At 51.4% G+C, this 15386-nt stretch overlaps 1 protein-coding gene across 2 annotated transcripts in view; it reads left to right on the top strand.

Annotated features, from left to right (window-relative positions):
* Positions 1 to 15386, top strand: part of LOC122391665 (nephrin-like) — a 56869-nt gene extending 41483 nt beyond the window's left edge. The window contains exons 11-20 of one of the 2 annotated variants that reach the window (XM_043385798.1): positions 933 to 1092; positions 3469 to 3600; positions 4320 to 4484; positions 6094 to 6265; positions 7330 to 7472; positions 8430 to 8563; positions 11728 to 11827; positions 12434 to 12603; positions 13017 to 13163; positions 13962 to 15386. In XM_043385798.1, the coding sequence (XP_043241733.1) occupies positions 933 to 1092; positions 3469 to 3600; positions 4320 to 4484; positions 6094 to 6265; positions 7330 to 7472; positions 8430 to 8563; positions 11728 to 11827; positions 12434 to 12603; positions 13017 to 13163; positions 13962 to 14063 (1425 nt within the window). In that variant the 3' untranslated portion in view covers positions 14064 to 15386. Of the gene's footprint in view, positions 1 to 932; positions 1093 to 3468; positions 3601 to 4319; positions 4485 to 6093; positions 6266 to 7329; positions 7473 to 8429; positions 8564 to 11727; positions 11828 to 12433; positions 12604 to 13016; positions 13198 to 13961 lie in introns of both variants that reach the window. The other variant, XM_043385799.1, reaches the window with a different exon arrangement.

Raw genomic sequence — 15386 nt, 5'->3', positions numbered from 1 at the left:
TGGGGATTACATCATTTTATTTTTGCGATGCCACTTGCCGCACGCTCCACGTTTTGGTACAAGAACCGTTTTCTTTGAACCCTGTTTTGTCATTGTTCTGCAATGTTTGATGGTGTAACGCTCGACCAAACCCACGCCTTCTTCTGATCGATGCCGCCGACAATACACTACACAATGGCGCCCTTTGTGACGCGAGCAAACATCCAAAGATCGTCTGTGATTGTAATGATCAACTCGACACGGCGATCGAACATTTACGAGGCTTGGACAGGCTCGATTCCCTAATGCGGCCGGCGAGCGATGCGGCGGTGTTGTCTGTACGGGGCTCAGGCGCTGACAGTGACACCGGTCCGGTCACGATTGTCAGCTCAGCGTGATGTCTGGATCAGCGCTCTGAGCGAGCAGAGGTGCTGACATGACCCAAACAGCGGAGACGATTGTTACGGCTCGGGGACCAGACCATCTGACTGGGGCTGGGTGGACTGCGTACCAAATGATAGAAGCAGGCTTTGTGATGTCTAGCCCATGGACTGTTCCATACCTATACCTAGGCCCATGAGCTATATGTCTTATTCGTCAGCTAATTGGCTGCATAGGCGGCGGAACGGGGAGGGCACCGGGGCACCGTGCCCCCCCCCCCTCCTTTGATTTTGACATTTTAATATTAGCCCTATGGGCGTTGCATGGAAATAATGGGACCAAAAGTTGGCAGTGCCCCTCCCCCCCCCCCCTTAATTGAAGGTGTTCCGCCGCTACTGATTGGCTACACACTACACAGTGCACAGCCAGCCTAAAGTCACCGAAACGCTCAACTCGGGTTTGCCTTTTGTTGACATCGCCGTGACTAACTCACGATAACCCTCTGTAGGCTCAACTGACCTCATGTATCCTACCCCGTGACCTGTGACCTGACCGCTCCTTCTTTCTCACAGGGTCTGGCGCTCGTCAGCGACCCCCGTCGAAACATCAACCTGGACAACAGCTCTCTGACGTTGTATGACGTCACACGAGCCGAGTCGGGCAACTACTCGTGTGAGGCGTTCAACGACGAGGGTACCGGCACCAGTGTCCAGATGCCGCTCCGAGTACAATGTGAGTACTGACAATCCTGATTTGTCTTTCGTCGACATATAAACACACACACAAAAGGCAGTGAGTTAGCACCAGGCGTTGAATATTACGACGAGCACCTGTTAAACGAAACGCTAACAGCATCCGTGTTCGTCTCGCCATCAAATGACACCAACACGTTTAATCGAGAGAGATATTCAATTAATTTTCGATACGCTTTTACAATTTACAAGCTAGGTATAAATTATTTGTGACGATAGACGCTTATCCACCAGGTTAATCTCTTTAGCGTACCAGAAGTCCCATTTCCGATTTCGCTTGTCAGGCCGAAATTGTCGCCCTGTTGACCTGTTTAACTGAGTTCCAGTCCCACGGGAATACCCCAGCTGCTGTCTGTCATCCTCCTGCCCCACTACCAAACTCTGTCGGCTACTTAGCGGCCGCAACTTGTGCCCAACTTTGCGCCGGTCGCGGCGCGGTCCACTGAGCTGGGGGGCACCGGTCGCCGCGGCGCCGACACACCCCAACAGGTCGGCGGACATTATGTGCCGTCGGCGACCATTTGAGGCAATCAGTCGACCCGGAGTGGCTCCAAGTCCTGATTCGGAGGGCCCCGCACGAGTTACGACGCGTGCTTCAAGGACATTTGTTCGGTCCATGGTCCATGGGCAGGGCAGACGTGTCGAGGTCAGAATAAGCCCAAAGGTCAATAAAGGTTTTGGGGTCTGGTTTAGTATCGAACTTTGATGTTGGACGGAGGACGCTGATTGAAAAGGAAGCAGACAAGGACAGGAGGAACTCTAATTGCTGCACAGCGTGTGCAATGCCAGCCATGTGCAGTGTCGACAGTCGAGTCGTCGCTCGATACCTGCAGTTTGCGATCCCTTATCCCGTAGCTGGGTCATCGAAAATGCCGTCTATTGCCTAACCTACAACAATCAAGTCTAGCCGCTCCATCTGTATTGTATAGTATTCGGAATGCGCCAGGGTTCTCTGGCGATGACATGCTAGTATCCGTGCCCCACGCTGAATAGGAAAGGCTCTGGCGCAGTCGACAAGAGAATGCAATTGAAACCGACTGGCCGATGGGACGGCGACAGAAAATCTAATTGATATGTCAAGACGCATGCCAGCTATGTCGAGTTCTGACAGGATGTGACTGTCATCGAGGAAACTTGGCGCGTCAGCTTAGGGCTAATATCCGATCACAGTGATGCTGATCTCTATGCGATTATGCATTAGTGTGGTTTGTTCTTGGAATAAAACTCGCCGTTATTGATGCTCAGAATACGCTGCAGTGGATCGCGGTCAAGACATGTTCTGTGGATGCGAGATGTGTCTTCTACCCAAACGGACATGAGTTTTTGTATGCTTATTTGTTTAAAGAGGTAATTATTAGCACTAATGTTGTAATGAAGGCAGCTGATGATGTTGATATGGATAATGGATTGCATTGACATCGAAACGCTGCCGGCCCAGCGAATTTTTATGCAAATGATAACGGCACCTACATACTCGTACATCCGCATGTTGCTTTAGCAGATGCCAGGCAATAGCTAGGAAGCGGCATTGCAAGAAAAAATGCAGACGTCGTAAAACTAGAGAGTGCAATATTTATTTGAAAGAGGGACTGCACATGGTGCAAGTATTTGGTTACATAAGAATAAGCGCAATCATGCTATCTGGAATAGGTTAGGTATAAGGTATTGGATACTTGACCACATAAGAGAGAGCTTACAAATAAGCAAGCGCCTTCAAATATATGTCGTCAAACCTATCGAACAAAAATTCCACATTTTATTATTAACCATTCTACGAACATGTCTGTTCTATGCAAAACTTATGTATATCTCTATGCAAAGCCAGTATCCATCGCAACATCGCAGCAGCTCTGCCACTGGGCTTGTTTTTAAGTTTTTTTTCCTCCCACGATCCGAGAAGCCAGAACATCGGGGTATAGCAGATCCGATGTGGGCGATCCGATAATGCTTAATTCCACCTTCGCACTAACAACTTCTCGCTTGAACGGAGAAAAACATCAATCAACAAGCTGAAAATGACAAATGTGCCCGGAAAAATTATTGCATAGCCTATTGTCTGCAACATTTGTGCTTTTCGAACATGACATCAGCTACAAATGAATAATGATAGGGACGATGATGTCATTTATCTCTGCAAGTCCATTTATCATAAATGTCATCAGCTGGTCGTCTTGAGACGTACTGATCTGTGCAGTTCTCATAAATTTGTTCTTACATGTAGCCAATGTTGTCATTTATCGATTGCAGAATGCAATCAACAATCGTCTCCGCCACATCGCTCAATACATGTCCGATCAAAAAGCCCTAATGCACTGTATTGCACATGAGCTAACCCCACGTGACTTCTCTCCCTCAGATGCCCCTGCCTGTCAGCCGGACCACGTGACTCATTACCCGGTCTCCCGCGGCGAGACGGTCAATATCACGTGTCGTGTGACGTCAGAACCGGCCCCGTTTCGGTTCGTTTGGGCGTTCAACACCTCAACAGGTGGGTTCGGTCCGTCGGGGCACTGTCTTTATTGGACCTCTCCGCTCGTCCCGTTCCGCTCCGCCGAGTGTTTTGAGAAAGGTCGCTCAAAGAGAGTGGAGATAGAGCCGGCAGAATGGGGCGACAGATCAGAAGAAGAATGAGTCAGCCCGCCGAAGGACGCGGGATCCAGGCGGGATCGACCCGTCGGTCCCGGATAATTCCCGGCCCTGTAATTTGCTAGATGGGCCATTGGACATGAGCCAGTTCGTGTATTGCAATTAGAGGCGGCCTCTAGACGAGGGGAATGAATTGGTCGGGGAGGAGAGAGGGGGGCTGGGGTTTATTATGGAGCTGACGCGGTGCGGACTGCGGACAGACCTCGCCCACTTTCACTGCTGTTTTATGTTGTAGTTAGTTAGCTCAGATGTCTGCAGTAACTAGAGCGCTATTTTCTTATTATCAAGATGAATGACAAAAACCCTGCCCTTTTACGATGGCCAGCCCAGCCCTTTTGATGCCAATCTGCATCAGCAGACCCGGTGTGACAACAGACTACCCACGATCCCCTTACAACCCCCTTCAAGGTCAACCTAACCCCTACCTGCTCTCGAAGACCTGCCCCTTCACACACTGACCCATCCCATCTCACCTACGTAAGACGGGATATCAGCCCGTTTCCCGTTAGACTCCGACCCACCCATGACATTCATCCTCTGACGACCTTTCTTCCCTCTCAGGTAGCATGATTGACATCCCGGAGTCGAGCTGGTCAAGTGACGGCCACTGGAGTGTATGTCGCTACACACCTCGAACGCGGCTGGACTACGGGCAGCTGCTGTGCTGGGCGGAGAACGACCTGGCCATGCAGAGTCGGCCCTGCGTCTTCAACATCACACCGGCAGGTCAGAGAGGTCATGGGGGTCAGAGAGGTCACGGAGGTCAGAGATGTCGCAACCAGAGGTTAGGTCGTCATGCAGCTCAGAGGGGTCAGAGAGATCAAAGAAGTCACTTACGCAGGTCAGGAAGATCACATCACATGTCAGAGAGGTCACGGAGGTCAGAGTGGTCAAGCAGCTCGAATAGGTCACAGAGGTCAGAGAGGTTACATACGCAGGTCAGGGAGGTCACATTGGATGTCAGAGGGGTCACATCCTAGGTTGACCTGCGACCTGCGAGGTCACACTCGCAGATCAGAGGTCATAACCGCAGATCTGGGTCATACCTGTAAAGGCTGAAACAGACTCTTTCAGCGTTCAGGAAATCGCATGCGAGAGCCTACTCAAATACATTATAATTCTTCCCGCATCATTCATCAATCGCATCCGGGAGGTGCGTGCGATTGATGCGAGCGTGCTTCCATGTATTTGAATAGGCTCTCGCATGCGATTTACTGACTGCGGAAAGAGTCTGTTTCAGGCATAAGGTGGTAAGAAAGGTCAAGTATAGGTAGTTCAGTCACGTTCTAGGTCAAAGAGGTCACATATACCTCGCCAAGGCCACCTTAGTTCAGAGTCATAGCCCACAAGACAGCAATACCGGCGGGTCATGGAGGTCGAGTCCGTAGATCTGACTGTTCAATCCCGCAGTTATTAATGCAATCAATTTTTCAGAATCAGAGTTCCCAAATTTCATTCTTTCTTGTACCATGAGATCAAAACACCGTAACTAGCAATGAGAATTCCATTTCGATGGCATTGCATGCAATCACCCCTTCTCCCCAGTAATGGCGGTCGCCGGGTACGTTTTCCTGCGCAGTTTTCAGCCGAGAAATGCGGTTGGCTGCTTTCTCTGGGGAGCTGGCCGGGCTCTAATTGAAGTCCGGTCGGTACCCGCAGATGGCACGCCCTGTGACCGCTGCTGTCACGCTCGGGCGAGTGGCCAAACAAATGGACCTCACCCGCCGACCGGGGGCCCGACCTGCAGACTCCAATCGAAAGAGCGAATGCGTGACCTAGTCCTGAGTGCTCGCCATTATTCGCAAACAAAGTGCGCATTATGCATATGTGAAATTCGTGTGCCGTTGAGAATTCAGAGTTACGCTGGCGCCGCTAACTCTAAATGGTTTAATTCAAGGTGAATGTGCTACAAAACAGTGCAATGTGTTAATGGAGTGCCATTTGTTATTGTTCTGAGTTGTTCGACAATCGATCTGACCTATCTCGCACATTAACATCTACAATATGGGAATTATTGCATCGACATTTACATCACCTCCTTGTTAAATTATTTTATCATTTACATACATACATGGTGAAATATCTAGGGTGAGCTGTTCGCTGTGATATGTTAACACTTCTTCCTATTTGAGCATTGCTACGTAACGATCATTTTTATTTTGAGTCGCTTTTCAGTCTTTACGAAGCTCACTTGCCTACTTCTCTTGTCTCTTGTCTCATCGAACACTGAACAGTGAACTGCGTCTTCAAAGCTCTGTCCCTGACCTATCTCCTCCGTTCTCACTAACCCATCTCAACCCTCCCCTAACCTCCCTGCGCTCCCCTCTCCCCACAGAGCGTCCGGAGGGTCTGAGCAACTGTTCGGTGGTGAACAGCACCTCTCAGAGCCTGCAGGTCCACTGTGCGCCCGGCAAAGACGGCGGTCTGCGGCAGGCCTTCTCACTGGAGGTACAGGATGCCGTCACGGAGGAGCGAGTCACCGGCGTCAGCGACTCCGACCGGCCCAGGTATGGATGTGGTTATGTTGTTGTTGCTGCTGCTGCTGCTGTTGCTGCTCCTGTTGTTGTTATTGGATAGAGCGTCGCTCCATGGCAGACTCAAGACTGTGGTGATGGTCTGAGTCCACTATCTATCACTTGTTTTCATTTATTGGTTAACATGACTAGGTACTTGGTTCATTGACATCTGAGAAGGCATTTAACCACGTTGCCCACGCAGTGATTAAGTGACCATAATGGCGTGTCGGTGTGCTTCAACTACAAAGGCGAGATTAATGGCACACATGCCGTTGTCTGAAGCTGAATAGACTGGCGGTGTCGCCTAGTGTTCTCCTAGCTTCATACACCCTTCCCTTGTCTGGGAATGCGTGGGCAGCGCAGAATTACCGTGTAACACCCGCAAACAGTAGCTTGTTAGGTGGCTATTGTGGTATGCATAACAGACATACGCCTTTTGTCTCTATAACGAGGCGCGCTGGGGCTGCAATCAGGGGTGATTAATGGCGTCTTTATTTCATCGTTTTCAGCGACACATGGCTTGTACGAGTGAAACGCTTGTTATTTACCCGGGAATACAAGATATGTGAGATATGGGGAGACAAACAAATGTTTAGCATACCTTAGTCCACACTTCATTGCCCGGCTCGTTATTGTTGTCTGTTAGCTCTTCGGAGTAGCCTGATTGTCAGACTGATTGAGTGACCGATAATTGCCTAAATAATTAGGTCTTGTTACGGTTACACTCACAATGCCTACATCTTACAGCCATACAATTCAGGAAAGATAAAATGTGCGATCGTTTGACAGAATAATCTTAGTCTTTCATCATTCAAAGTAAGGTCTCCACAGAAATGTATATCCCCCCCCCCCCTAACAATGCGTCGTGGTGCCACAACGATTCCTGAAGGACGGGAAAAGCCTTACGTTTCACTTCTCCGCGACGCTATACCTCATTTCAATTTTTTCAACGGCAGACTGTGCGCAACGCATCAATCGACTTCCACTGACTTCTCGCCCCTCGCTGAAGGCGTTTTATATTTCCGCGTGTCTCTGACGGGGGCTGTTTGTTTCAGTTTCTCTCTGACGGGACTGAAGCCGGGCTCTCGGTACCGCCTTACCGTGTTCGCGTCTAACGCCAAGGGCCGCTCGGACCGGTACATCTCCTACGCTCAGACACCGGAGGAAGTGGCGCAGGGCATCACTGCTCCCGACACAGGTATGAGTCGGACCTGGGGTGTCCCGAGATGGGTTCCAAGGCACAGAGAGCGGGGGCGGAGAGCGAAGGGAGGGTTGATCACCAAGAGACCGCTCGGGCGGACCGACCGGCCCATCAGGACTTTCAGGGCTGGGTCAGAGGTGTCGGCCGAGCCGGCCCGGCCTGTTAAAACTCTCAGGGCTGGGTCAGAGCCGGTCCGGCCCGTCAAGACTCTCAGAGCCGGGTCAGAGGTGTTACTGTTGGCGCCGCACTGGCTGCCGAACCAGGATGTTTTGCCCATCGTATCGTCTGCGAACGCCAACCAGATGGGAGTCATGAGCCATCATTTACGGCGCTGTGATGGCTCAGCATCGGCCAACACCTGCAGTACCCATTACTGCCAGTAATAGCTATCACGAACTAGTTACGATGAATAATACGTACGATGGTATCGGTATTCACTCGCCAGACGTGCAGGCACCAACAGTGCAATACGTGCGGTGGTTTGTTATGGACATCGTTAAACCGTTTGTTGCTGGTGCGATGACGATAGCGTGACTTCTGTATGTTCATTAAATCAATCGGGAGCTGTCAATTGCAGCACAATCGGTTTCAGTGGTAAATGATGTGGTGATTCACGTCAAAATAGCCGATACTAAGACGTCGATCACCAGACAAGGAGTAAACCAATAAAATAATTCAGTCTATGAGCTCGGCCGCCTTCAACACAGCTAACGAATCCGAGCTTTTATCCGAAGAAGCCGAGCTTAGCTCCAAAGGATTCAAGGTCCGAAAACACATGCGAAAAACCCAATCAAGGAGGTCAGCTCGTTCATATAAACTGCGAGAGGTCCGTATTCCGACATGCGAAGGATTCAAGTGCAAATCAGATTCCTCAGTTAACCTCCTCCAAAACAGCATTCTGATTTCTGATTCTTTTACAATTTTTCTGACCCTGTGCCCTCCGCTCCGTTTCAGCGGACCCGGAGGAGCCGTCCGGGTTCCGGATGACGCCCATCCTGGGCATCCTGATCGGCATCGTCGGTGTGCTCGTACTCAGTGCCATCGTCATCGTGGTCGTCATCCGCACGTGCACCGGCTCCCGGCGAAAGGTGAGGATGAGAGTGACGGATGACGATGACGGCGAGTGCACTACATTCAGAAGAGACAGGCGGTCGGGTTAGAGCACAGCAGGCTGTTAAAGTAAGCTTTCGTGAACATTGGGACATGCCGTCTTGCTCATCCTTTAATCGGCTGAGGCATGAGCTGAGAATTTACGACGGGGCAATATGATCGTTGCAGTCACGAGATCTAGAATATGTATAGCAGGCAAACAAACGGAAATATGTATACGGAAGTATGCCACATAGCACACTGTGTCTGTTCATTCTGCACCATTGTCTCTCGCTGGCACACCACCGCGCCGGCCTGGCCCGGTACGGCCGTTCCCCATGGAGCCGGGTAAATTAGGCCAGCCCCCAACTGCGGCCGGAATGGACCCACCCCCCGCACTGCCCCTCACCCCCACCGCTGCCCGCCCTCATCAGCTAACGTGATTCTGCTGTCGGCGCGCGCCCCTCCCCATCCCCGGGGCCTCGTTTGGGAGGTGCGCCTTCTGCCCGCTGACGAAGCTCCCTTTCGTGGCCCCGTGCGAAATTGGTCACCGAGCTGGGGTCTCCGGAGAGCCATCAGAGCGGGACCGCAGCCGCCGTGGGCGCTGGAGTAATAGTCACCGGATTGGGAGAATGGGGGAGATGAGCTCGTTTGTCCCAGGTCATGGTATGGTGGATTGGTGGAAGCTGTGTCATTAAATTCGTGGGGGATAGAAAACGGTCGTGGTGACCAAAAAAGAGCAGCTGTTGGCTATTTTCAGCCTAAGTTAACGTTATATCAACTTGCTCGCTAGAGTTGAAATCCATGAACGTTTGCAAGAGCATGAGCATTACAAAGTCCTGTGAGAGTTGCGCATGCTGTAGGACGCAGGTATTGTTTTACTGATGGTTTGCGCTCCGACAATCAGGCCAGCGGCGTATTTAGAAAATCGCGAAGGGGGGGGCCAAGGGTTTGGAGGGCGCCACCTCACCCAAGGAGGGCGCCATACGGTCGCGAGATAAAAAATCGCTCAGCGGGGTGGAGGGGGAGGGGGTTGGGAGGCGTTTTTTACCATGCCACCAGTTTTTTTTTTTTTGCGTAACCTCGTATAGGTCGTGCTGCATTGATTTTGCATCGTGTGTATTCTTTATACTCCAGGTCACAAAAGGTCAAGTGTTCTTGAAATGCTGCGCCGAAGGCGCGCGAAATTTTTGAAAACAACCTTTTCCTCCGCTTTTTAGGCACGCCTTTTATACGATCACCGTTCAAAGCTCCTCTCGCTCTTTTACCAAATTTGAAGGTGTAAAAAATACCAAAGGTTTGGTCGGGCCGCTGCCACACAAACTGTATAGAAAGCTTGGCTCATGGGTGTCGATGTATAAAAGTTTATTGGCGGTGGCATATCTACGCACCAGATCACCGTATCGGATTGATACCGGAGCGCGAGATGCGTAAACATCATCCAAATTACCTCAGACCAGCCTTCATAGCCTTCTCACAGATGCATACAGTGTACCCACATAACCAGTTTCAATCACCGAAACTTCAGATGCCTGCTGTTGCGGCCGAACCTGTTGACAATACTTAATCGTAATCCATATAGATGCCATGATGCACGTAAAGTAGGATCAATCCGTTAAGACCAAAGACGTGTTTTATGCATCGTAGAGCGTAGATAGTTTTGGTAGGTATAGGTACTTCATTCATTGTGCTGAATGCACGTTCATTTGTGGCAGTTTTCACAGGCAAGACATCAACTATGTGCAATAGAACGACTAAGTTGAAAAACATGCCAAAGGAGTAAATAAATGATAAGAGGGCAGCGATCAACGGATGTTGCCAATAGGTAGAAGGGCTGCGATCCACAGGAGGGCGCTAATAGGTAGGAGAGCCCCGATCAACATCCCGAGTTTCGATAGTAGGGCACCGATAGGTAGGAAGTTGGCGAGCAGCAGGAGGGCGCCAATGGATAGAAGGGCAGCGATCAACAGGAGGGCACCAATAGGTAGGAGGGCCCCGATCAACAATCAACAGGAGGGCGCCACCAGGTAAGAGGGTGGCGAGGAACAGGAGAGCACCAATAGGAGGGTGGCGATCAACAAGAGGTCGCCAATAGGTGGGAGGGCGGTCATCAACTGGAAGTCGTTAATGAGTGGAAGGGTGACGATTAAAATGGGGGTGGCAATGGTGAGGAGGGCGCCTTTGCTCAAGAGGATGACACGAACAGGAGGGCGTCTGTGCGGAGGGCGCTGGTCAACAGGAAGGTACCAGTGGATAGGAGGGCGGTGATCAACAGGAGGGTGCCAGTGGTTAGGAGGGCGGCGATCAACACGAGGGCGCCAATAAGAGAAGGGCCCCGATTAACATTCAACAGGAAGGACTAGGGAACCAATAGGTAGGAGGGCGGCACTGAACAATAGGGTGCCAAAAAGGAGAAAGGCGGCCTTGAAAATTTCACATGAGGGCGCAATAGGTAGGAGAGCGCCAATAATTATGAGGACGCCGATCAGCAGAAGGGCGGCAATATGTAGCAGGGTGGCGACCTACAGGAGGGCGCCTTCGGGTGAGAGGGCGCTTATTTACGGGACAGCGGCTTACATAGGCGACCACCGTTACGCTTAGAGAGCTACAGCCTACAAATGTGGTTGGAGGGCGCCCGAGGGAGCCCTCCAACCGTATTTGGAGGGCGTATTTGGAATGGGCGTCCTCCGAGGGCGCCCTCCATCCGTATTTTCCCTGTAAACACATTCGCGATTGGAGGGCGCCCTCCAGTCGCGATTGTTTTTCGATTCGATTATATCACAATTGCATTTGCGATTGGAGGGCGCCTTCGGCGCCCTCCAATCGCAAAGGGCGCCTTCGGCGCCCAAGGGGGGGGCCATGGCCCAGTGGCCCCCCCCTGCCTACGCCCCTGAATCAGGCTCCCAGATCAGAGTGTGAAGTCCGACAATCAGGTTATGAGTTTATAAATGCAATAGGTATAGGTATAGAGAAAAGCCAGAAGCCTGATTTTGTTGAAAGCTTCTGCCTTCTCTGATGTGTAATGCAATTTGCGATCAAAATATCCGACACCCATCCTGAGTGGCTTATCATCAGCTCATCATGCTTCAGCCTACTGAGTCCAGCGTCTTGGAAGAAGCCCTATCGCTCCACCACGTGGCTCACAAATACCCTATCTTTCCAGAAGAGTTGCCCGTCGGTAACTCAACTCAACACCGGCCTGAGCGGCTCACAGAGTTTGGATCTCAAGGAGAAACAGCAAAATCCCGACATCGTCCCTACTGGTGAGTTCACGGGCACGGGAGAATCGGAGGGGGAGGGGAGAACAAGATCCTCAGCTCCGTCGATCGGTCGAGTCTCGTGCCGCCATCCGGAGGTCGTGACGTGATCTCGGCATTTCGGGCCGCTCGTCCGCGAGCGCTCTACGACTTTGTGACATGATTTACGGGATTGGGTCCATTGTGCGGCGCGCGGAGCCACCCGACCGGCCGAAAAGCCTCCGGCGCCGTGAAGTCCCGTGCATGCAGAGCGACCCAGAGTGGCCGGCTCCTGAAATTGTCTGGCCGAGAAACCTGAGTTGGGTGAGAGAGGTCGCGGCCGGAAATCGCACGCTGGAATTACAGTGGGCCAGACGAGCCGGGCTAATGGCCCGCGGCAAATGAAATGCTTTAAAGAAAATGAAAAAAATGCAATCTCCTAGACATCGAGAATGAGGCACGTTTGAACAGTTATTTTGTGTTCTTTTCATCTACATTCGAAGTCCACTAGATTAAAACCAAATTCACTGCGAACATAAGTTACTCTTAATGGCAGCAATAAGCGTTCTACACACACTAAACGGCATCCCTGTGGGCCCATTTAACCTGACAACGACCGTGTGCTATTTTCAGAGTTCATGGATCCCGAGGAGAAGCACATGATCGAGCGTCTTAGTAACCCGACGCCTCGCACGCTGCGCTCGCAGTCTCGTGGATACTCCAGCGGTTATCACTCTCCGTGCAGCACCCTCGGCAGCCTAAAGAGCCAGCCGCAGTACACTCGCCGGCCTCCAGATGATATGGTGAGTAGAACTGTGAGATAAGTGGTAAGAAGGGTGGTGAAATTAGAATGGTAAGCTCTGAGGAGAGCTGTGAGAGTGAAGTCTTCACACAGCAGGCTCCGCCGCGCGTGTCCGTGAAATTGGTGTTTATGCTGACCAGACATGCACGTTTCGAGCTGACCGTGGTGATAATTTCACTGGTAATGATCTTGAGGTGTCCGAGGCGCATGAGATATCACCTAAACGATGAGGTAGATGGACACTTTTGGGTATAAACATTGAACGCTCTACTGCGTCGAGTGCGCAGCCCGCGGCCGCATAAGCCACGGACGGCTGCGCCGAACGGTCGTTACGCCACGCCTGTCCCATGCTCTGAGAAACGGTCCGTTTTAACACTATTCGCTGCCACTGACTCGCTGATACGAACATTACAGCAACTACGGGGAGACGCGCAGTACACATCTGTGCCATGCCTGACGCAGAAACTGGCCAACTGCGGCCAACCCGGCGCGCTGCCGGCCATGCCGGCGCACGACGAAATCTCGCCGTTTCTGCCCCACCTGGAGCACCGGGAGAGCTCGGTATAAGTGATGCCTGCCACCAGCATGCTAGGAGGTAGAGTAGAGCGCCCTCACGCCCCGCTCAAAACTGCGTGGTGGCCGGAATGTAACGGGTTTCATTTGCATGACGTGTGGTCTGAGTGTGATGAATGTGAGATGGGGATGGATGAGCTGTTTCTCATGCCCACTACAGATCTCATGAGCGGTCAGCGGGCGATGAGTGAGCTGTTTTCTGAGTGGAATGCGTGGTGTGCGTATGTTTGTGTGTGTGCATCTCTTGAATGCGTATGTGCGCCTTCCGGGCGATGAGACTTACTGCTTGATCTTACTTCTTACTCATGCAAGATCGCAGCAAGTTAACATTTTATGCAAAATATTTATGATTGCGCTTCTTTTTTCTCAATGAAATCGTTGCACCGTATTTCTTGTCTGTATTGTGCTTTTATATCTACATTATATGTATTAAATTATATAAGATAAAATTTTATTTGATACAGCGTTCCTTATATGCTTTCTAAATTCTCATAGCGATACATCATACAGAAAATATAAAGCGAGCATGGCGGTATGGCCAAGTAAGCATAAGGAGGAGGTCATCTAATTAGATTTGCCTCTTTAAGACTTTCAGCTTACGATTACGATGTAGCGATTTAAGTTCCTTGAGCATTTTACCCTTAGGTATATGAAGCCTACCTAAAAAATAATACCGGATTTAGTTAGATTAATTTTTAGTTGTGGTGTCACCCGTTTTAACCTCGCGATACGATACCCGTGTCCTGAGGGCTGTGGCTGACCTGACCGGTACCTGTTCCGTTCCAGGACTCCTCGGACATGGAGACCTTTATGAGCCGAACGTCCTGCTCCGCCAGCCAGGAGACGGTCATCAATATGGCCGAAGCGCGCCTCTCGACTCAGTTCTGAAACAGAGACCCGAGAGCACCACCACCCACCACCGGCTCTCCAGGAGTTCAAACAATAGACCCACTTCCGGAGGAACTCCAGCCGTTCGAGCACTCTTGACACAGCGCCCTTCCGCGGACCGATCGGAACAGAGAGCCTGCGTGTCACGCGGCGAGCATACGCGTATTTATTGCCTCTTCAGTGCGTCCAGAAGGGGCTCAGCTCGCTGTATTCTAAGAGCTTGTGGCAAGCTGTGCGCGGCCCCGAGAGGCATTATCCGAGCACTTGACTTGGTGAAGAACCTAGTGCGCGGTTCAAAAAATGTGTTTCAGCTCCCTGATTTATCCGTGATGGCATTGCGGAGTTCATTTCCGAACAGTTGGCTGAACAAACGCAAAGATCTCCGCTCTTCCGCAAAAGTATCAAGTCTGCAGCGTCGTTCTGTACCGTCTTTATCCGGTCTCTTCGGACACACGCTCTCACCAGTCACCCGACCGGGCGCGGTGGTCGATCGGCGAGCGATCAATTAGAAACTGAGTGCGTCTGTGTGGAGAGTCAGCATCTCTGAACTCAGAGGGAGCCGAACTAAAAGGTCCGCGTGGACCTCGAACGTGTCTCTCACCCGTCAACAGAGGTGTCACAGGAGAGCGCGAGGAGGACTGAAAACGGCTGAGGCAGCATCTAAGAAAGAAGGACCTTTTGGAGTGATCGGACCCGCACCTCCCACTAGAGTGGGAATTATGGAATAGTGACGGTGATGGCTTCGAGAGAGCAGTAAATGGCCGTTCCTCAAAGTGGTGAGGATATTGCTGATGGTATGGACCGCCTTTATTGTGACTGGGTTTACTCCCCAGGTTCGTTTACTGTTCGACCGGACCAATCGAGCTTCTATATCGTAACGTGCAATGACCGTGAACCGGCGCGCCGCAGTGTTGTGCGCGGCAGCGGGCAAAGGAAAACAATCTCCCGCTATTGTCTGCAGATTACCTCTATCTGCCCCGTATTTGACCAGTACAAGCCGGATACTGTTGTGTATGCTGGGCGGACCATGTCGCCCGAAATCGCTGTGTATGTGTAGCTACAGTGCAGTGTTTATATGGTATCTTTGTTCGATGTCGCCGTCTCGCGTGTGCGTGAGTTCCTGGGGCACCCGTGCCCGTGCCAAAGACCTCTGGCGGCCACGGGCCATCGGGCAGGCAGTCCAACTCAGTGTGACCGACTCTGCGCGGGCCGGCCGGGGACTGATAGATGTGCAAACTGTGATAACCGATGTTGGCGCCGAGACATTGAGCTGCCCCATGTGCACGATGTGTTTGTAAATAAACTGAATGTATGTATCTACTA

The sequence above is a fragment of the Amphibalanus amphitrite genome, unplaced genomic scaffold (assembly GCF_019059575.1).
Source record: "Amphibalanus amphitrite isolate SeventyFive unplaced genomic scaffold, NRLGWU_Aamphi_draft 000448F_arrow, whole genome shotgun sequence".
NCBI lineage: Eukaryota > Metazoa > Arthropoda > Thecostraca > Balanomorpha > Balanidae > Amphibalanus > Amphibalanus amphitrite.
Note: the sequence above shows the minus strand (reverse complement) of the source record. Positions and strands in the feature narration are given on the sequence as shown.